The 18,480-nt window shown below is 39.0% G+C and overlaps 1 protein-coding gene across 1 annotated transcript; it reads right to left on the bottom strand.

Annotated features, from left to right (window-relative positions):
- Window positions 1-1,067: 1,067 nt before the first annotated feature.
- CMKLR2 (chemerin chemokine-like receptor 2) lies at window positions 1,068-14,503 on the bottom strand. Its single transcript, XM_054278016.1, has 2 exons — window positions 14,416-14,503; window positions 1,068-3,800 (listed from the first exon to the last, which is right to left on the bottom strand). Exon 2 carries the CDS (start codon window positions 3,782-3,784, stop codon window positions 2,738-2,740), a length of 1,047 nt encoding a protein of 348 aa, XP_054133991.1. The 5' UTR covers window positions 3,785-3,800; window positions 14,416-14,503; the 3' UTR covers window positions 1,068-2,737.
- Between the last annotated feature and the right edge of the window lie 3,977 nt (window positions 14,504-18,480).

Here is an 18,480-nt window from a genome sequence, read left to right as displayed (position 1 = left end):
GTGTTGGGTTTTGGCAGGGGTTTTTTTATCCTGAAACAAAAAAGAAAGTTGCACAGAAACAAAGGAAACAAAAAAAACCTAGAGAGCACAGTGTTCCCAGTGAAGATATAGGTAGGTGTTGTGGGCAAGAGTATTCTGCTCAATCCACATATATTTGTGTTACGTGGTTTTGGGTGGTGTTTCGGTATGTGCTGGCATATTACTGTGTCATTGTGCCCGTGAAAAAACAGCACCCTGGACTAAATAAGGCAAGTATCCCAAGTGCACCCCATAAGAGAGGGATCAGTAGAAAATTCCATTACTTCAGTATGTTCTATACAGGTATACTGGGAAAACAGTTTGAACAAAACTAATCTACATAAAAACCTTCAGAAACACAAAGTTTCAGTCCAGGAAGAAGATAAAAGTAACTAGAACCTGTCCATTATGAAATGTGTCAATTGCTATTTCTGTAGTATCTCTTTGCATGATGACACAGGTTCCTTTCCTTTTTCTGGCCCTTTTTTTCCATTGTGGTGAGTCTAATGAGCATTCCTCAGCCCAAGCAGCATAGAATGGTTGGTATTGTTTTGGAGACTTTTTGGAAACAGAAACTTAGAGCATTATCTGTTTTGTTTAGATATCTTGAATTACTCTTGAAGAAATGATTGAGATAATTCTGTAACTGATCTTGGTGTGAACAGTAGCAGTTACACTGCACAATTGTTAATCCACCTAATGCCACAGATCAAGGCTGATTTTGGCTTTATTCAATTCTATCCTCTGTCTTTCTCCTGTCTGCTTCTGGCCACACTTTCTGATCCTTTATGCAAGATGGGACATATATGCTCCCCCATTTGAAAATCAGTCTCTGTGCTGTGCATAGGAACCTGTGTGTGCACAAAGCTGAAGAAACCTGACATGAACCTTAAATCCCATAGCAGAAAGGGCCAGGGCTTGATTTCACCTTCCAAAATCTTTGGGAAGGAGCTGTTATAAGAAAAGCCAGTCACCACACATTGCTGCTAAGAAAAGCAAATGAACATGCTCTTTGGAAACAAGAAAATTTTATTACTTCACCTGGAATACAGCCAGGAGAGTACATCATTCTTAGAAAGATGTCAGGGAACATGTGAAGAAAAACTGCAAAATGTTTGATTTAGGCACATACAACAGCACGGTGCCAAAATATTATGATGAGCAACTATGTACCAGGCAGCAAATGACTCAAAGGAAGAATGCTGCTTACCAGCTTTTCAGTCCAAAGGGAAATACACTGAAATTCCACTGATCCTGCCTGACTCTCAGACTCTGAAACCAGAGCCCAAAGAAATAGTTACAGACCACAGTCAGGCTGTTTCTATTTATGCAGCTACCAATATTGGATGTGCTCATGCATATATATATATTTTATACAAAAGCAAATCTATTCACATATAAGGCCTCAGTTATAGCATAAATGCTACTGTGTTGGCAGGCCATATAAACTACGTAAATTATCTGAAAGGCAGTTTTATTCGATATGCCTAGGCCAATAACTAGGAAAAAACAATTCAAATTTACCCAAAGCTCTATGCTTTTACTTGCAGTAGAGTTTTGTCCCACATTCAACTTTTTAATTAAGTGGTATTGCATCAGAAATTGGTTCACTCCACATAGCATTTATATATTTGCATTGGTGCATGTATGATTCTGCAGCAAGCGACAAGTTGTAACAGAATACAGCATAACTGGGACTACTTCATCTTTCTTATGGGAGTGGACTCCATTTCCTGGATGAACTGTCTTGCCTCTAATTTGGAAAAAAAGTCTGAATTTGGCTACAGACTTGTAACAGAATACTAATAAATTCACTCCACCCATTTTTTAAGCTTAGCATTAAGGCAAACAAAATGTTATATTATTTCTTTACCTTTGCTTGAAAGAGGAATAAAGAGCAATCAATAGTTGTAAAAGTCTCTAGGACTAAACTTTTAAACATAGAAAAAGAAGTGTGGCACATAAGCTGTAAGAAACATTTTCACTAATTCTTTGCATGTATTGAATGAGCCTAATGCCTATATGAAACATCTGCTCAGTATTTTATACCCAGCTAGTGCTAAAAATACAGTAAGTGACCCCAAAACACAGGGTCTCCTGTCTTAGTTTTGAGTATAAGATAAAGAGCAGTGTGAGAAGACAGGTTTCATTTCCATATTTTTCTTTTTTGACAATAGAAGGCAGCAATTCAGTGTTCTCCATTTTGGGATTCTTCTCCAGCTGCAGAATGGAGCCACTGATAGCTTCATTTAGGTGGGATGTAGCCAGGGGATTCCTCCTTGGGGCAGTAGTAGGCAATGAGGAGACTTATGACCCAGTGATGTACAGCCACAGCCTCTTGGGTGAGAATGCCTCAACCAAGAGTTGTATCAGCAATGGCAAGGAGGAATATTTTTATTATGTGTTCTTTTGATATCAATGAGGTATGGAACCACAGCAAACGAATAGGATCACAACAACATTCCTCAGCAAAAGCCCAGTTAGAGTAACTCCACCTATGCTGATAACTTTCAGTTCAGGCTGTATGTGCATTGCAAGGGCACATGTAGAAATCACGCGTCCCTTAAAAACCTTTCCATTAAAGCAGCAAGTGCAATGAAGCCAGCTGTTTACAGAAAACTGTCTATGCAAAGATGCACACCTGACTGGCAGATGTGAAGCCAGGAACACCTCCAAATCTCCTGCCAGCTCCTCTGGGGAGAGCTGCTGGCACGAGCGGTCACTGGGCAGTCTCACAGCAGCGCGCGGGCGCGTTGTCCGAGCTCCAGAGCTGCTCGCTGACGGTGCCCGAGCGGCTCACCTCCCACAGGGCCAGCTTCAGCACCTCCGACACCGTGCTCCTCACCTGCGCCTGGAACTTCTTGCTGATCAGAACGTACAGGATTGGGTTGAGGCAGCTGTTGATGAAACCAAGGCCGGTGGAGAGGGGAATGCCATCCTGCAGTAAGTCATGCAGGTTTTCATCGTGGTGAGCAGACAGCTCCACAATGCTGAATATATGATACGGTGTCCAGCAGACAAAAAAAGCCACAACTACAGCAGTGATGGTCCAGAAAAGCCTGCTAGAAGTCAGTACAGTTCTCCTCTTCACTTTGACAATCAGCAGCGAGTAGCAAATAACCATGGTCACCAAAGGAAAGAGGTAACCAAATGCAAGCCTGACCCAAATGAGAATGTGATGTGTCAGCAAAATAAGTTCTCTGTCATGCACATGGAAGTTGTTGTAGCAAATGGTGACATTGTTGAGAACTGTAGCTGTGTCTCTAAAGTACAAGGCAGGGCCACCAATAATTGCAGCTGACATCCAAATGACCCCACTGAGAAGGAGGGTGTTCTTCACAGTCCTGTACTTGTAGGAAAAGACGGGGTGGACAAGGCGGATGTAGCGGTCGAGGCTGATGAATGTCAGGAAGAAAACACTGGCAAACATATTAAGCAGTGCAATGAATGAGTTCATTTTGCAGAGCCACTTCCCAAAAGGCCAGTGGAAGCCCATTGCCACATATGTAATGTAGAGGGGCAGGAAGAGAACAAAAATGAAATCTGCAATGGCCAGATTCAGGAACCAGAGTGTGGAAACAGATTTATCCCATTTAAAGCCCATAAACCAGATGACAATGGCATTACCTGGCACTCCCAGCAGAAATGCCACACTGTAAAAGAAAAGGGAAATAATATGGGCAATGCTGAGGGAGGACTGGGGTGACTCATCTTCCTCAGACAGATCGTAGAAGTAAGAGTAGTTCTCAAAATCTTCAAATGTCATGTTGCAGAGTGGCTTTCTGGGGAAGAAAAGAAATGAAATGGTCAAAGGAGAAATGTTTTACTGCATTGTAAATAGTGAACTGCAATTCTTTCATGTTTTTGGCCATAAACCAAAAATATTGCCCTAGTTTGACATATCTTCACCTTTTATCTGTCAGTTGCAAGCACAAAACTCCTGAAGAAATTTGGTCACAGGCATTTCAAGAAATGTTCAAATCAAAACAGACCTTGAAATCTTCAATAACTCTTATGTTTTCTTTACATTCATTTCTTAACAGACAGCACAGAGCACAGTATCACTGATAAATTTCTGGGAGACCAGATGCAAAGTTTTATTGAAGAATGATTGTGCTGCTCTTTTCTGGTCAGGTTTTGTACTTTACTGCTCTGTCCCTACGTGAAGCAAGTTTTATACATTATATCTATCTAAAATCAGAAGAGCATTAGACATCTATGTAGGAAAAAAAAAATCACTTAAAATGCTAGGAAGCCATCTTCTGTAAAATTTCACCCACCACCCTGCCTCAAATTATAGTTAACAAAATGACAGCAATTTCTCCAGCAACTAAAAGTTCATGGGTTTATTCATCTCTTTCATGTATGTCTTTGTATCAAGAAATGATGACTTCCAGGCCCATTTAACATCTTGGATTTCCTTAATACAGCAAAGAATGTAGAGAAAGAAATATATAGGACATGTTGCAGGTATAATACACACTATGGTGTTCTTCCACTAGTGAGCTGAGAAACAGGTAATAGATGAAAGAAAGTAAAGCTTCCCATGAACCAAAAACACACTGTAAGAGCTTAAAATGAAAATATTTGTGTGTCCTTTTTTTTAAGACAGAATTATAGGATTTTCTCAGTTTTCTTCTCTTGCAAATTATAGGATTTTCTCAGTTTTCTCTTCTGGAATTTGCAAGTACAACATGATTTTTTCACATAGAAACTCTTTCTGTGGGTGGGAAGGAAGGTGAGGGGGAGGAAAAGTGGAATATAAACCAAAACAGAGGGGGAAAAAAGAAATTAATGGGAAAACAGACAGGAAACAGAGTTTGAACAACAGAAAGAAAAGCAGTCAGAAGTTATTTCACAGTATTATTTCACTGTGTTTAGTTTGCAGTATAGACAAAGCCACAGTCAGACAAAAGTCTCTGCAATGATCAGAACAACTATTGTGCAAAACTCTGTTATCATTTAAAGCTGAATAGTTTGGCTGGGCTCAGCTGCACTTAAGACCTGTGCCTGAGAGCAGTCAATTAGTTCTGCTGTGATTTATCTTACTGCTGAATTTCTGAGCGCTATCTCCATTCCTGAACCAAAATTCAGCCCGTGCATCTGGAACTCAGCCCTGCATTCCTGCAATGCCATTAATTACAGCATGCTAGGGACAACAGGAGAGGGGTCTCCAGAGCACACTGCCTGCACAACCACATCTGCAAACTCGTATTCCTGTGCTTACCTTTGCTCCAAAAAGTAGCTCACCCAGTTTGAAAGGATTACTCACACCAGCAAAGCTACGCATGTGCACACGCATTAGCAGGATTAGACTTCTCATTTGTAGATGGATAGACAGGGAAGGGAAAAAAAGCTTGTGTAATTTTATAACTCTTGATTAAAAAAATATGTAGTAAGAGTCAGCACAGCCTGTTCTGTCAAGAGGGTATGTTAGCATTTGTGATTTACATCAGGCTGAAAGAATGTTATTTGGTTTGCTGTCCTGATAAATGATACTTATTGGGCTGCATTTATGTAATTACATGCCCCTTGGGGGTGGATTCTGCATCAAATACCACTACCACCCATCTGAGTAATTTTTTCAAACAGCTTAACAGCTGCTGAGAGAAGAGTATAAACATGGAGCAGTACCGTTAACATCTGGAACATTATATTTGGACAGTTTCAGAGGACAGTCAGGTTAGCAACTGGATTTTTAAGTGGGTTTGCCTATATAAAAAACTATATCTTCAAATCAAATTTATGCAACTAAACAAAAAAATTTCCAACTATAATGACAATGACAAACATTTGCCTACTGCCCAACAATGTTAATTTTATATTTAGCATTTTAAAGATGATGTATCACGGGAGAAAAAACAAATACCCAAATAAATGCCAAATATTTCCCAAGCCTCCTATAGTTTAAAACTCCAATGAAAGAGCACACCTTTAGAATGCAATTATTTTTCCAGGGTTGTATTTTTCCTCCTCTCTAACTCTAGTCATCAATGCAGGGAGTCTTCTTTAGCAGTAGGAGTAAAAAAGCAGAAGGAACATTGTTTACCACTGCCCCCAGCGCATAGATGCTGAAATTAGACTCTATGGCTAGGGCTCAGCAAAGACTGCCAATTACGTTTGCAAAGCCCAGAAACTTTTAATTCTGACACTGACATATATGAAGCACTTCTATAGCTGGATTCGTGGTGTTAAGCCCTGTCCTGAAAAAGATAAGCAGTAGGTAATTGTCAGCAGAGTTATACTGGATTACATCAGTGAGGACACAGATTTTTTCATTAATCATAATTCAGCAGGGATGTTTCTCTGTGGTCCTGAAACACATTATCTCTTAATACATGACTCTGAAATTAATAAATTTCCAGAGTCAAAACAGTCTTGCAGTTAAAGTCTAGGTCTTGTGAAGAAATCTAGTTGTACTCCTTATTCTGTCACTAATTTCCTGTATGATCTTTGACAAATGGCTTACTTTCCAAGCTGGAAAATTCTCATGAATGTTTGCAAACTGAGGCTCAGTAGAGAAAACAATACTGTCAGAGAGCAGTTTCTGCTTGGCTTTATGGCAAGTGCTAGTAAGGGTAAGGGAGGCTTGGTGCAGTTCACTGGCTCAGTGTCCCCAGTCTGGGGAGCCAGTGCATGGAAAACATTTTTTAATAAACAGGAAAGTGTGGTTAGAGGCCTGCCAATACGCCTTGGGAGCAGCCACAGGTTACAGAACAGTGTTCTATTGCATATGGATTCATATATCCAAGTTTAGATTTCATCCTGTCCTTTTTTTTTAACTTTATTTTAAATAGTAAACACCCTGTGCAAAGTGTACGCTTAGCAGTTGTTTGACGAGTCCATTCCTGTTTGCTGAGCCACAAGCAGCTCTGAAAACTGAGCCTCCTTGATTCAGTTGCTTAATTATGAAAATAGTTGACCAGGAAGTTTCATTTCCTGTCCTCTTCTGTAGAACAGAAGTTAATTTCTAAATGACTTTAGAGGAATATAACAGGATGGCTCTTGGCACTTTTAGATCTTAGGACAGAAAGCAGAATTACCAAGAAATACAGATCATCAGGAAATATTTCTAAAGCACAAAGCCACAGAACTGCTGGGAAGAGACTTCACCATGTGTTGCATGAACAGTCTTTCTCTGAATTTCAGCAGGGAATTACAGACTTGGATCTCAGTTGTCATATTCACAGCTTTCTACTAAAAGTACCTAGAGTTCATGTCCTCTGCCACTATTATAGCTGAGCCATAATGACAACTTGAACAAATGGTTGGATCTGCCTAAAATAGAACAGTTCTTGTCACACTGAGAACGGCCCTAGAGTTATGACAGGGGACAGTCCTTTGCAACCTATTCATGGCAATGCCACAAGCATCCTGTTTGGCCAGGGGAAGTAGCTTGACCCCTCCACACCTCAGCCCTGAGGTCTCTGCAACGGCTTTGGAATTAAATTGCATTGGGCTTTCAGTTTAAAATAGAAGAAAACAAACAAAAAAGTTGCAATTTCCATCCACTTCACTTGAAGCAAAGTCCTCCTGGGGGTTCAGAGTTCCCTGGGCACCACATGAGTTAGGACCTAACTGAATTACACTGGCAGCCTTTACCACAAATTCAAGCTCAGCCTCTGTCTCTCACATGTGGTCCTCATCACTTTTGAATTTTACAGAAAGGTCAAAGGGAAGAGTTTATTCATTGTCTCTGTTAGTTAAAGGTAACACAAATATTTGAGTGGTAACCCCCAAATCTATTTTTTCAGTGTGACAAACAGTGTTAGAGCCTTTGGCCAGCTAAATTGGTTTCAGAGGTCACAGCAATGGGTCCTGATTTACTAGGAAAATCATGGTTTGGAGGGTTGGCTGTCTCAACAGTTCAGTTCACAGAGGGAAGATATTACACAAACCCTCCTATCCATGTCTTTTTGAACAATTGTGAGCACATCACATTCCATGTCTATTATCTGTGGCTAAAGGAAAGCTTATTTGATTGCATCACTTCAACTTCTGTCATTTGCAAGAGTCAAAAGCTGGAGAACAACTAGTTTCACAAAAGGTCACTTAGGGCTGCTTGTCATATTGTGGCAGCAAGTTTATCCAGGTATTGAATTCAGTTGCAAGCCCTCATAATTTTTTCTTGGAACTTTTGGGGTGACAAATTTTGAATTTATCTAGCTTCAAAAACATAAACATGAAATCCACCTGGTAGTTTATCTGTAAAGTTCAAAACTCAGAAGGCTGAGCAAATTCATTAGAGGTACACATGTATTTATGGCAAGCATTTTACAAAGACATAGGATAGATTTGAAAACGCACAAGGAATACTGATGAAATTACAGACTGTCATAGATTCACATTTCTCCCTCAAAAGGACAAAGCCAAGATAACCACTTATATTTATGCAGAAACATTCCTATAGCAGGAGGTGCCTGATACACTCATACTACAAAATTAAATCAGAGCTATGCTACAGATTGAGCCTAAAATTGACCCTGCAGACAGAGCTACTAGGAAAGGAGCATTTTAAGCTGGTAAACACAAAAGCAGAACCAAGGCTTGTGTCTATGTTTTCTCTTTCACAGACACGTACACACACAATTGTCTTTTGACCATCCTTCTAATGATGATTAGATATAGGGTACCCTAATTACTTCATATGTCATCCTGAATTCAATAATGGGTCACAACAGATACGACATGTGACTGGAAATGTTGTTTTTGAGCCACAATATAGATGTATTTGTTTTAGCAGATAAGAAAGGAATGCAAATAACAATCATTCTCCATTATGTCTCTCAGCAAAGCAGTGTTAGAAATGTATTTGCAATGTACTAGCTAGACATGTCCTAGAACTTAGGCCAAAACCAACTTTCTTCAAGCAAGGCCAAACACGACCCTGTTAGTCATAACACACCCACCTCATCTGTGGGATTGACGTCCTTTGACCAGACAACAGCCTGAAAACACTTCACACAAAGTGAGTGCTACAGGATCAACAAACTCTGATAGCACAGACTCAGTTAATACTGGGTAAATCTACAATTTCAGACCAGCAGTTTTGCTAACACAGAAATGTTAAACAAAAAAATGGAAAATCCAACTTTATATCTAAATAAGGCTGCTGTAGTAGGAAAAGCATCACAGTAGTTCTGGCCTGAATATAAAATATCTTCCCGACAATGGCTGCAATTGAGCATTGTCCCATTTCCACAGTCAGAGACCTGATAAATGTCTGCAACCAGCAACTGCTTCTCATCAAAACCGATTTATTTTCAAGCTGATCCCAAGCACCAAGTCTTCCATTCCCAAAAATGACAAAGAATCCCAGATGTCCCCAGGATATGCACTTGTGAAGGGGAGGACACTTGATAACTCCAAAATTAGCACTTGTTTCTACTCTTATTCCCTTCTAAAAGTAAGCTATAAGTGAGAATATAAGCTAAAAGTAAGAATATAATTTTTACTATTTCTTTGGAATATAAGGAGTTGCTGTAGCCACTGCAAATCACATAACCACAAAATTTGTACACTAGAGTCAGGAAAATGACTGGTCATATCTGTGAAACACTTAAAAGTGGCACCATTTTTAGAGAAAAAAAATCTAATATTCTTACAAAAAAAATATAGGCATTTAGCTAAACAGTGACACTTGAGATTTAAAAATTGCCTGATGTATTGTATGTCAGCACTGCCAAAGTATTTACATAACCAGTCATAATGCTTCATATTCATAACCCTTACTGAAATGAGGTTCAAGTGAGAAGTATCATCAGTCTGGTTGACTGTAGAACGCTGAGAATGACCTACAGGAAGTCTCTGATCAAACCAAGTGCTAAATCTAGAGTCCCTGCCTAGTGGCTCAACCACAGCCTGTCCTCCCTTCTCAAACTCAGCACTGTCCCTTCTCTCACGGTGAAGGGCAGAAACCACAGCTTCACCTCTGGGAGACCTTTCCCTTCCTGAAGGGAGGCTCCCTTTGTGCCATCATGCTCAGTGTGGTGGAGGAAGGCAGCACTTACCTGGGCAGCCCCTACTGCTCCTGGTCTGTTTTCTCTGCCGGGAAGAGAAAAGCAGCCTGGCTTTGCCCCCTTTGCTTGCCATCCCCCAGAGTGCTGCGTCTCAGCAGTGCCAGGACACACCTCAGAGCCAGCAGGCACACCAGGAATCCTACTGGCTGAGAGCTAACACACTGATCAAGTGCTGTTCCATGGAAGCTTCACGTGTTTTCTAGTCCTCCTCAAGTGCCAGCAGGATTTTCTTTGGCTAAAAGCCACCATAATAACTACATACCTAGAGCAACAGAGATATCTGATTTTAAAAATTTAAGTGCTTCAGATTCGCAGTGACTGGACTGATGGAATAGTGAATGCTTGCATTTCTAATTAATTATGGCTTTTTAAGGTTTTCATGCAAAAATTACTTGGAATTTTTACTTTGCAACTGTTTCACATATTTGTGATGAAAGAATATTTTGACTAGCATTCATGCGATCATTACATGATCATGCAGCTCCGAGCATGTTTTTTAAATGCTTGTACTCTTTGAACAAACACATGCTTTAACCACAACTCCCTCCAACCAAAAACTAATAAAGTGAGAGTAGAGGATATAGAGTAAATGAAGAGATTTTTCTCTGCAGCTGACTCGGTAGACTAATTAAGGCCAATTAAACAAATGTTAGACAACAGCCATTCAAAAGGCACTGCAGGGTAACAACAGGTCATTACAGAAAAAATCCCAAGTAACACTCTCCAGCAAGATACAAAATATCTATTGAACAACAGATAAAAAATAGGTTACAATCTGCTATATTTACAGTTCTTTTAAAAAGAAGAGTTAAGAAATAACCCCAGAGAACCACAACTCATACCCCTAATATGCCTTCTTACATCCTATTCAATTTCACAGATTAATTTCCTAGTCACTTATTGCAGTATGCTTGGTTGTGTACTGCCCTCTAAATTGATCTCTGTTTTCCTAGGTTTATTCTACCCCTCCTTTATATAACTCAGCAGTTTCTTCTGGCATAAATGTAACATTGCTATGCTTCTATTACTCTTGACACATACTCTTGCATGGGCGTATCAGAACATCCAATTCCAAAATACTCCTGGTACATATCAGCTGGAATGTTTTGGATAACATGATAACACACTTTATTATGTCCTCACACTTAATATACTGGGATCACTGTGTACAGTAGATTAAGGATGTCTACTCTTGTACCAGTGTTATTCTAATTTTCCTACTCATACAAAGCCAAGTATTTTTTTACTTCAAGATCAAGTCTATAGTAAGTACTGGCTTTATTCCTGCAAAACTGAAAAATTCAAATTGTTAAACACAGTTTCAGGAGGACTGGCCATTTATCCATTTCCCTAACATGGTATTGGGAACACTCCCCAGCACTGATAGGAATAGATAGCACCTATGATTAAGGTGTTAAATGAGAAGCTTGGAAATACTGGTTTTACAGGCTTCCCATATTACCTTTACAAATCACTTCTCACTTGACTCTGCCAGATATGGTACAACACCCTCAGTTAACACTACTCAGGTTTCTAAAATGGGCAATGGTTCTTAACATAGCCAAAATATCTCATTAAGGTGATGTGGGGCTGAAACACATTAAAAGGGCACCACTAGAAAGAAGAGATGGGAGTGTAGAAAGTGGCAGTACATTGACTGTACAGGACTTACTACACATCACTTTCTCTGTCTCCACTAGAAGGCCTCAGAAGGGAATGAAATTTGTGTGCCAGGCTCACACTTGCTGGAAGAAGCAGGTATTTTATGTTGGGAAAGTACCCAAAGGCCCTAGTCCTTGAGATCAAAGCCTCACAGGATCTAGGCACTATAGCAGGTAATGAAAGACAATTCCTGCTTTGTTTATAATTAAACAGAATAAACACATACAAGAGTAGGGAAAGGAAGAGGCATATCTTGCCTAAAGCCAAACAGTAAATTTGAAGGTAAAGTTGGGAGCAGAATAACTTGCCAAAAGAATAAAGAGGCAAATATCTTCAGTTGATTGAGAGAAAAGATGGTGGTTCTTCATACTTGTGCCTTTTGATTCTTGAAATACATCCTTCAAGAAGCATCAAAAAGGGACAAGAGAGCCTGGGTAGGGGAAGAGAAGTAGGAGCAACAAGCCAGCAGAAATTCCTCTTGGGAAAAAGCATCCATGGCCTAATTTGTGGATTTTTGCTCCTGCTTTAAGGCCCTCAACCCCTGGACATACTGAAGATATAGAGTACAGAAGTAGCTGAGCTCCCCTGGAAGTACTAAATGCTACCTTTGAGGAAGGACACAAAACTTTTTCTTTTTGTCTAGGAGCCCCAAGCACACTGTAAAAGCAAAAGCAATTGTGAGAGAGCTCATGTCCACATCATGGCATCTCCCCTGTAGAAGCGATGTCCCTTGAACACTGCCTGCCCCAGTCACAGCAATCCCTTTCTTCTGCTCAGAGACCACAAGGAACTTCTCCTCACAGTCAGCTCTCTTGTGCAAAGCCAGCCACAACAGAGCCCAGCACTGTGGGGAAACTGCTAGCTTCAGACTGAATGAACACAAATTAAACCATTATCAGAAATAATGAGCGCAAATTAGCCAGACAAGCAGCCACCACAGTAAGAGAGACAGCTGAACTGCTGGCACATTCCATAAGACAAAATAAATAAATAAGCAAATAATAAGACCATTCAATAGATTACAATCCCCTGGAAACCTAGCTGCTGCTTAGTGCTTGGAATAGCAGAGTTATTATACAAAATTAATACCGAATAATAGATCAAAAACTTAAGTGTCTGTTAAAAAATACAAGGAGAAGAAAATTCTTTAAGGCACCTGGCTTTATTAGGAAACAGATCTAAGTTTTCCTCTTGAATCAAACTATCAGAAATGAACAAAAATGGAAGCATTTCAGAAGTTGCTCATTTGGTTGTCAGCAGAAAAAGAAATTCCTAAAAGTAAAAGAAAGAATGTATAATGCACAGGACATAGAAATTGCATTATTTTGATCAATGCTTTTCCTCTGCCCTCACCCATGCAGTAAAAATCTGAAATCAGATCCTGCTTAGGAATCCTTAGACAGAACTTCTCTGACTTTTCCACAAAGGCAATTAGAGAATCCAAACCATAATTCATTCTCCAGAGTCAAATAACTTCCACCGTGCCACAATCAAAGAGATTCTCAGTTCAAGAGAAGTGGACTCACTTATGGCACATAAAAAATCCCTAGGATTGAAGTAAAGTTGACGGAACCTCTATCCTGTCTGCCTGGCATAAATTTCTGAGAATGCTTTAAATTTGGCCAGAAGTTACAGTGACATCAAACAAAATTAAATTGGGTTATCAAAATATTTGCATTTCCCAGTTCTGAGGCAGAACAATAACATTATGATTGTGAAAGTAAGCTAACCTGTCATAAGTAAATTAATCCTGAAATCAGTTTCTAAAAATCTGCTCTGCCAAACTACTTTACCTTGACATAGCCTAGTCACTCTCTTCTCCTTAGCTATGAATTAATAAGCATTTTATATTATTCAGTCATACAATTTCATTCAGCTAGAAATCAAATGTGCTTTAATTCACAGACAATGTTCAATGCATACATGTTTTCTAAGTCCACAAAACCAGGTCTGGGATATTGTTGGGCTTGCAAGATCACATCTGGAAAGGCGACAGGTGACAATGACACTGTTATCACTAAGTGTGAAGAGCAGGTGGAACCTATTCCTGTCTCATTGTGTAGTAACATAGAAGGCTTCAAATCCTATTGTCACTTCCAATACACTTACTGAAAGCTAGATCCATGTCCTACCTTATTCCACAATAGTAGGGAAAACACACACACTTTCCAGCTGAGATTACAGAAACCTTATTCAATTCTGCAGAACTGTAATTCTTCAGAAGTATTCTGTTAATCTCCTATTTAAGTTGAAATGATTTCCAGTTTCTGTTCTAGAATATGTTCAGATCAGAACTGATGTATTTTTAACTAATTATACTGGAAATTGCTGTAGCTATAGAAGACACACTATCCCTGAGCAAATAAAAAAATTAAACCAAACACACTAGGGAACACAGACGGGAGAGAGAGATTTAAGTCAGGGTCACTTACCATTCTCTGACAGGGTAAAACTTCTTGGAGTGTGTATTAACATATTCAAAAGTAATTAAAAATTAAATTCACACACATTTCCATACCTTTTCTTGGTGCTGGGTGGTTCAAAGTAACCTTTGAAGTAAATGAGTATCACATTCTTTTTTCCAAGGAGCTCTTTTAGCCAGTATATGCTATCCCATCTTACAACATTTGCCTGCAAGTGTTGCTGCAGCAGTAGAGACTCACTATTTAGAAGGGAAGGGACAGAAAGATCTTAAATTTTAGAGAGTTTGACCTACCTTGCTCAGTTCTTTGAAACAAAATGCACTGTAAATCAGGGATCTGAGCTCCGTAGCAGAGGGAAGAATGAAATGATCTGCAGAGTTCACAGTCACTTCAGTGTGATTCCAGCTGCTTCACTTGGCCACTGCCTTCCCTCTAATAAAGCTGCAGAATGATATAACGCCGTGTTTGTTTTCAGCTGAGGAAGTTGTTTCCAACTTCCCTTGGTTTTCTAGACCCATTTTTGAAATATTGCCACGCTGTATAATCCCAGTATTTCACCAAAAATAAATGTTAGACATTTGAATGAATCATTTTGGTCAGTGTCCAAGCAAGCAACAGATGTGGTGGCTGATGAATGGAAAGAGACCTTGCAGTTGTGGGCTGCTTTTTGTTCTGCAGAGGAGAGGTTGAACAGTATTTCTTTGTAAGCACTCTGGTTTATAGAAAATAATGTTGAATGAGCTGAAAGATGTTTAAAAAGTCACACTGAAAGCATCATTTTGTAGCTGTACAGTGTGATACATTCATTTGGTATTTAGGATTTGTAGATTAACCTCCTTTTGTATGTAAGAGAGAAGTAAGATCTTCAAAACACTAATTAGTGACTCTCTCTGTCAGATAGTGTAACACTGGCCAGGAATCTGAACTGGATTTTAGGTGACTGGGCCTGACTCCCAGTTCTGTAAAGAGCCTTATGTGGCTTTATGACCAGGCCTCATGATCTCCATGTTGCTCAATTTCTCAGTCTGTAAAATGGAAATATTATTCCCCTGGTATCTACCTACCACAGCTTACTTGACTCTGATGGTACCACACTAATCATACCATTTGAAATCAGCTAAGCCAGTCTACCCTGCCAGTGGAAACAATAATTTAATAGTGGTACTCTGCTGTCACTAATGCAAAACATGTAACACGTTCAACACTGATTGAATCTAGTACAGGCCAAATTTCCCAGATATCAAATTTATTGATTCCAGTGAAAAATTAGAAAGAAAAATCTCCAACTAGCCAACAAGCATAAAAAACAACAACATAGAAGAGTGAAGTGCTTAGTGAGATCAGCTAAACTGGGATTTCAGCATCTGGTTAACAAGGCTATCAGCTCTTAAGCAACTCTCTTTAGGTTCACAGACCACAGATTGTTTTAACAGGAATCAAAAACTCCTTCTAGCAAACTAGTGTTCTTTGTCTTTCCTCCATGACAGTTCTTCCTGTTCTGCCATTATAACTTTAAACACTGAAAGTTATATGTGTATATTAAAGTTTTACATGTACATTGTACATGAGAGGGAAAGTCTCTGATTCCATGAAAGGAGGATGGGGATTATGCACAGAGCCTCTGCACCATAAGGAAAGGACAGGGGAGCAGGACTCCTGGGAATATATGGGGACGAACAGAGGGGGTTGCCTGAGGAAAGCACACTTATTTCTTGTATTTTAAAGATTTCCTGTTTTCTCTAGTTACTGATTGGTGAATCTTCACTAATAAAATCTCTTTTAACAGTATTTATCTTCTTTCATAAATGCTGGGATAGGGTAAATACAAGCACCTTTTAACAGCAGATATGCTGGGGGTTTTTTCTTATAATGGCACATGAGTCTGTGTCTCTCTAGGCGTTGTGCCAAATCTAATTATTGTAAGGCAGTCAACTCAAAGGTTTGCTCAGTACTATTTCAGCAGGACAAAAGAGGATATTAAGAGGTAGATAACCCCAGACATGACCCACAAAAAAGATAAAACCCCCAGCAAACAGTCACAATTTGCCAAATGCTCTTCACCTTCTTGGTGAAGGGAGCATTCTGGAGAGTGCAAAAGCTTCTTGCAGTTTGGGGTAGTGAGGTCCTTAAGGCATTGTTCCCTTCACCATAAATTAAAAACAAGTTTGTGACTACTGAAACATATACTGGTGTTGATACCTCAGCTCTTCCATCCTTCAGAACCAAGGGAGGATTAAAGCCCATGTAGCAATTTTCCTCACCCTTCCTTACCACTGCACCAAATAGAAAATACCAAATGCTAAGGGCCCAGAGGTCACTTTGCAGAGGAAGTTAGAATGAATGGATGAATGAATTCCTAATTTCACAGGAAATTAGGGTTTTTTCCAAGAATAGCAGATTACTACCTCTCTGTCCTACTGACATTTTCCCCTTTTCCATGGAAAGGGACTTTTACTTTGATGAGAAATTACCCAACTTGCACACTATAACCAGCATAGTAACATACCTGGCAGAAAAAAAAAACAAAAAAAACCCACCAGATTTTTACAGACAAAATTGCATTCAATCTGAAAGGGTTTAGTTCTCCTTGTTTTCTGTTTAGATCTAACTGCAGCATTTTAGTCATATATAGTTTTGATTAACCACAGTGGAAATCTTAAACCCCTAAAGAATGTAACGTTAGGCTCTAAATCTTTCATTGTTTTAGTTCTTTCTATGCTCAGACACAGTGAAACTGGAATGGTGAGTCACAAATTACATGGCTTTTTAATATACACTTTTTTTGCAGCCCATTAACCACTGACATCATTTGAGTGTGATCTTTGCAGATAATTTTGTGAAAATTACATGCTTGGAAGAAAATTAGTGAATAAAAAAGAATACCTTGTTTACTTTCATGTCTTCTTTTCTATTTGGAAGTTATATTTGTATTTTGCAGTGTTATTTGTGTTTTTTCAATGGGATAAGTTATCAAAGCCAATATGCCAGAGAGCTCTGAAGAGGGATGTGCATTCATGAGCACACAGTGCACCTGGACCTTGCAGAGCAGGGAAAAACTACTTTATACCTGATGGAAAAAGAACAAAGGAGAGGATTTACATCCAGCCGTGAACAAACTGGGTCTAGTGAAAAGCAAGCTAATTTTAAAAGCACTTCTGATTCTTTGGAGGCTTTCTTAACCCTATAAAACTAAACAAAAGCACAGGATGTATGGAAAAAAATATACAGAGGACAAACTTCCAGAAATGCTTTACTGGTATTGACCAAAGCACAAATTACAAAGCAATAAAAATAATAAAAGTAACTTTTAATTTATCTGGACTGCCAACAACTGCCTGATAGTTCTGACAATTATCCCCACTCCTGGGACCACCAGATTTTATCAAGTTACCTATTAGTGTGTGCAGATAATCTCAGAACTAATCAGCATCCCATCAATGTTCCTTAATTCAGTTAAATTATACAAACCACGAATTTGCAAATTAGTTCAAACAAAAGATATTTAGTTTTTCTCAGGGTTAATTTAAGCTGAACAACACAAGAAAGCAACTACTTACTGTTGTTTACAGCTAGGTCTTTTTTCTTTTTTTAGAAAAGTAATTCTTCACTGTTCCTTTGTCCTCACTGTCTGAATACCTCATGGACTAAAATCCACTCTGGAAAGACCACGTTTAACTACCTGACAATCAGGAAAGGGGTAATTTCCTTCCTTCCTGTGAAACTAATGGCTATTCGTGCCTATCCTTTAGGTAGAGCTGTAATGTTTACTTGTGGCTTAACTACCCACTATATACCAGAGTCAGCAACTGTGACAAAATTCTCCAGCGACACATTTGAACAAACCACACAATGAAGGAAGGTTTGGCTCATTTAGGCAGGTCTGCAGCTCCTTCTATGCTGACATTAACGATCTGAAAGATTCTCATGTATAACACATTGAAGAAATTCAATAATTCTGCAGAAGGAAAAAACTCTTTCCTCATTACTTCAGTCAGGTCAAAACATACAAGCATATATTGCTATACATCTATATATGAATGTATGTACATACCAGTTCAAGCTGCAGCATTTTATGTAACTCCCACAAACACAGTCAGCAGAGGTTAAATTCTATGAAATAATGAATATTAGAGACTAATTTATTATAGTATATATTTATGTGGTGTAGGTATTATATGTTATTATATAATGTATGTAAAGTATTATTATATAATGTATTTTTATATGATACCTGGGGAAAAATACCATTAGAAATAGCCTTTTTCCTCCATAGATTTTGCTTTTATATGTGCATTTTTTCTCATTTTCTACAAGTAAGTAGGAATTATTTTCTACATAACTTTCAGACCACAGGTATT

This window comes from Melozone crissalis, unplaced genomic scaffold (genome assembly GCF_028551555.1).
Source record: "Melozone crissalis strain CALT ecotype California unplaced genomic scaffold, PUWL_Pcris_2 ptg000023l_1, whole genome shotgun sequence".
Lineage (NCBI taxonomy): Eukaryota > Metazoa > Chordata > Aves > Passeriformes > Passerellidae > Melozone > Melozone crissalis.
The sequence above is the reverse complement of the archived record's forward strand: the minus strand, read 5'-3'. Positions and strand labels throughout refer to the sequence as shown.

What these genes read in the sequence shown, in the direction of transcription:
- CMKLR2 (XM_054278016.1), bottom strand. Translation starts at nt 3,784, where the DNA reads ATGACATTTGAAGATTTTGAGAACTACTCTTACTTCTACGATCTGTCT.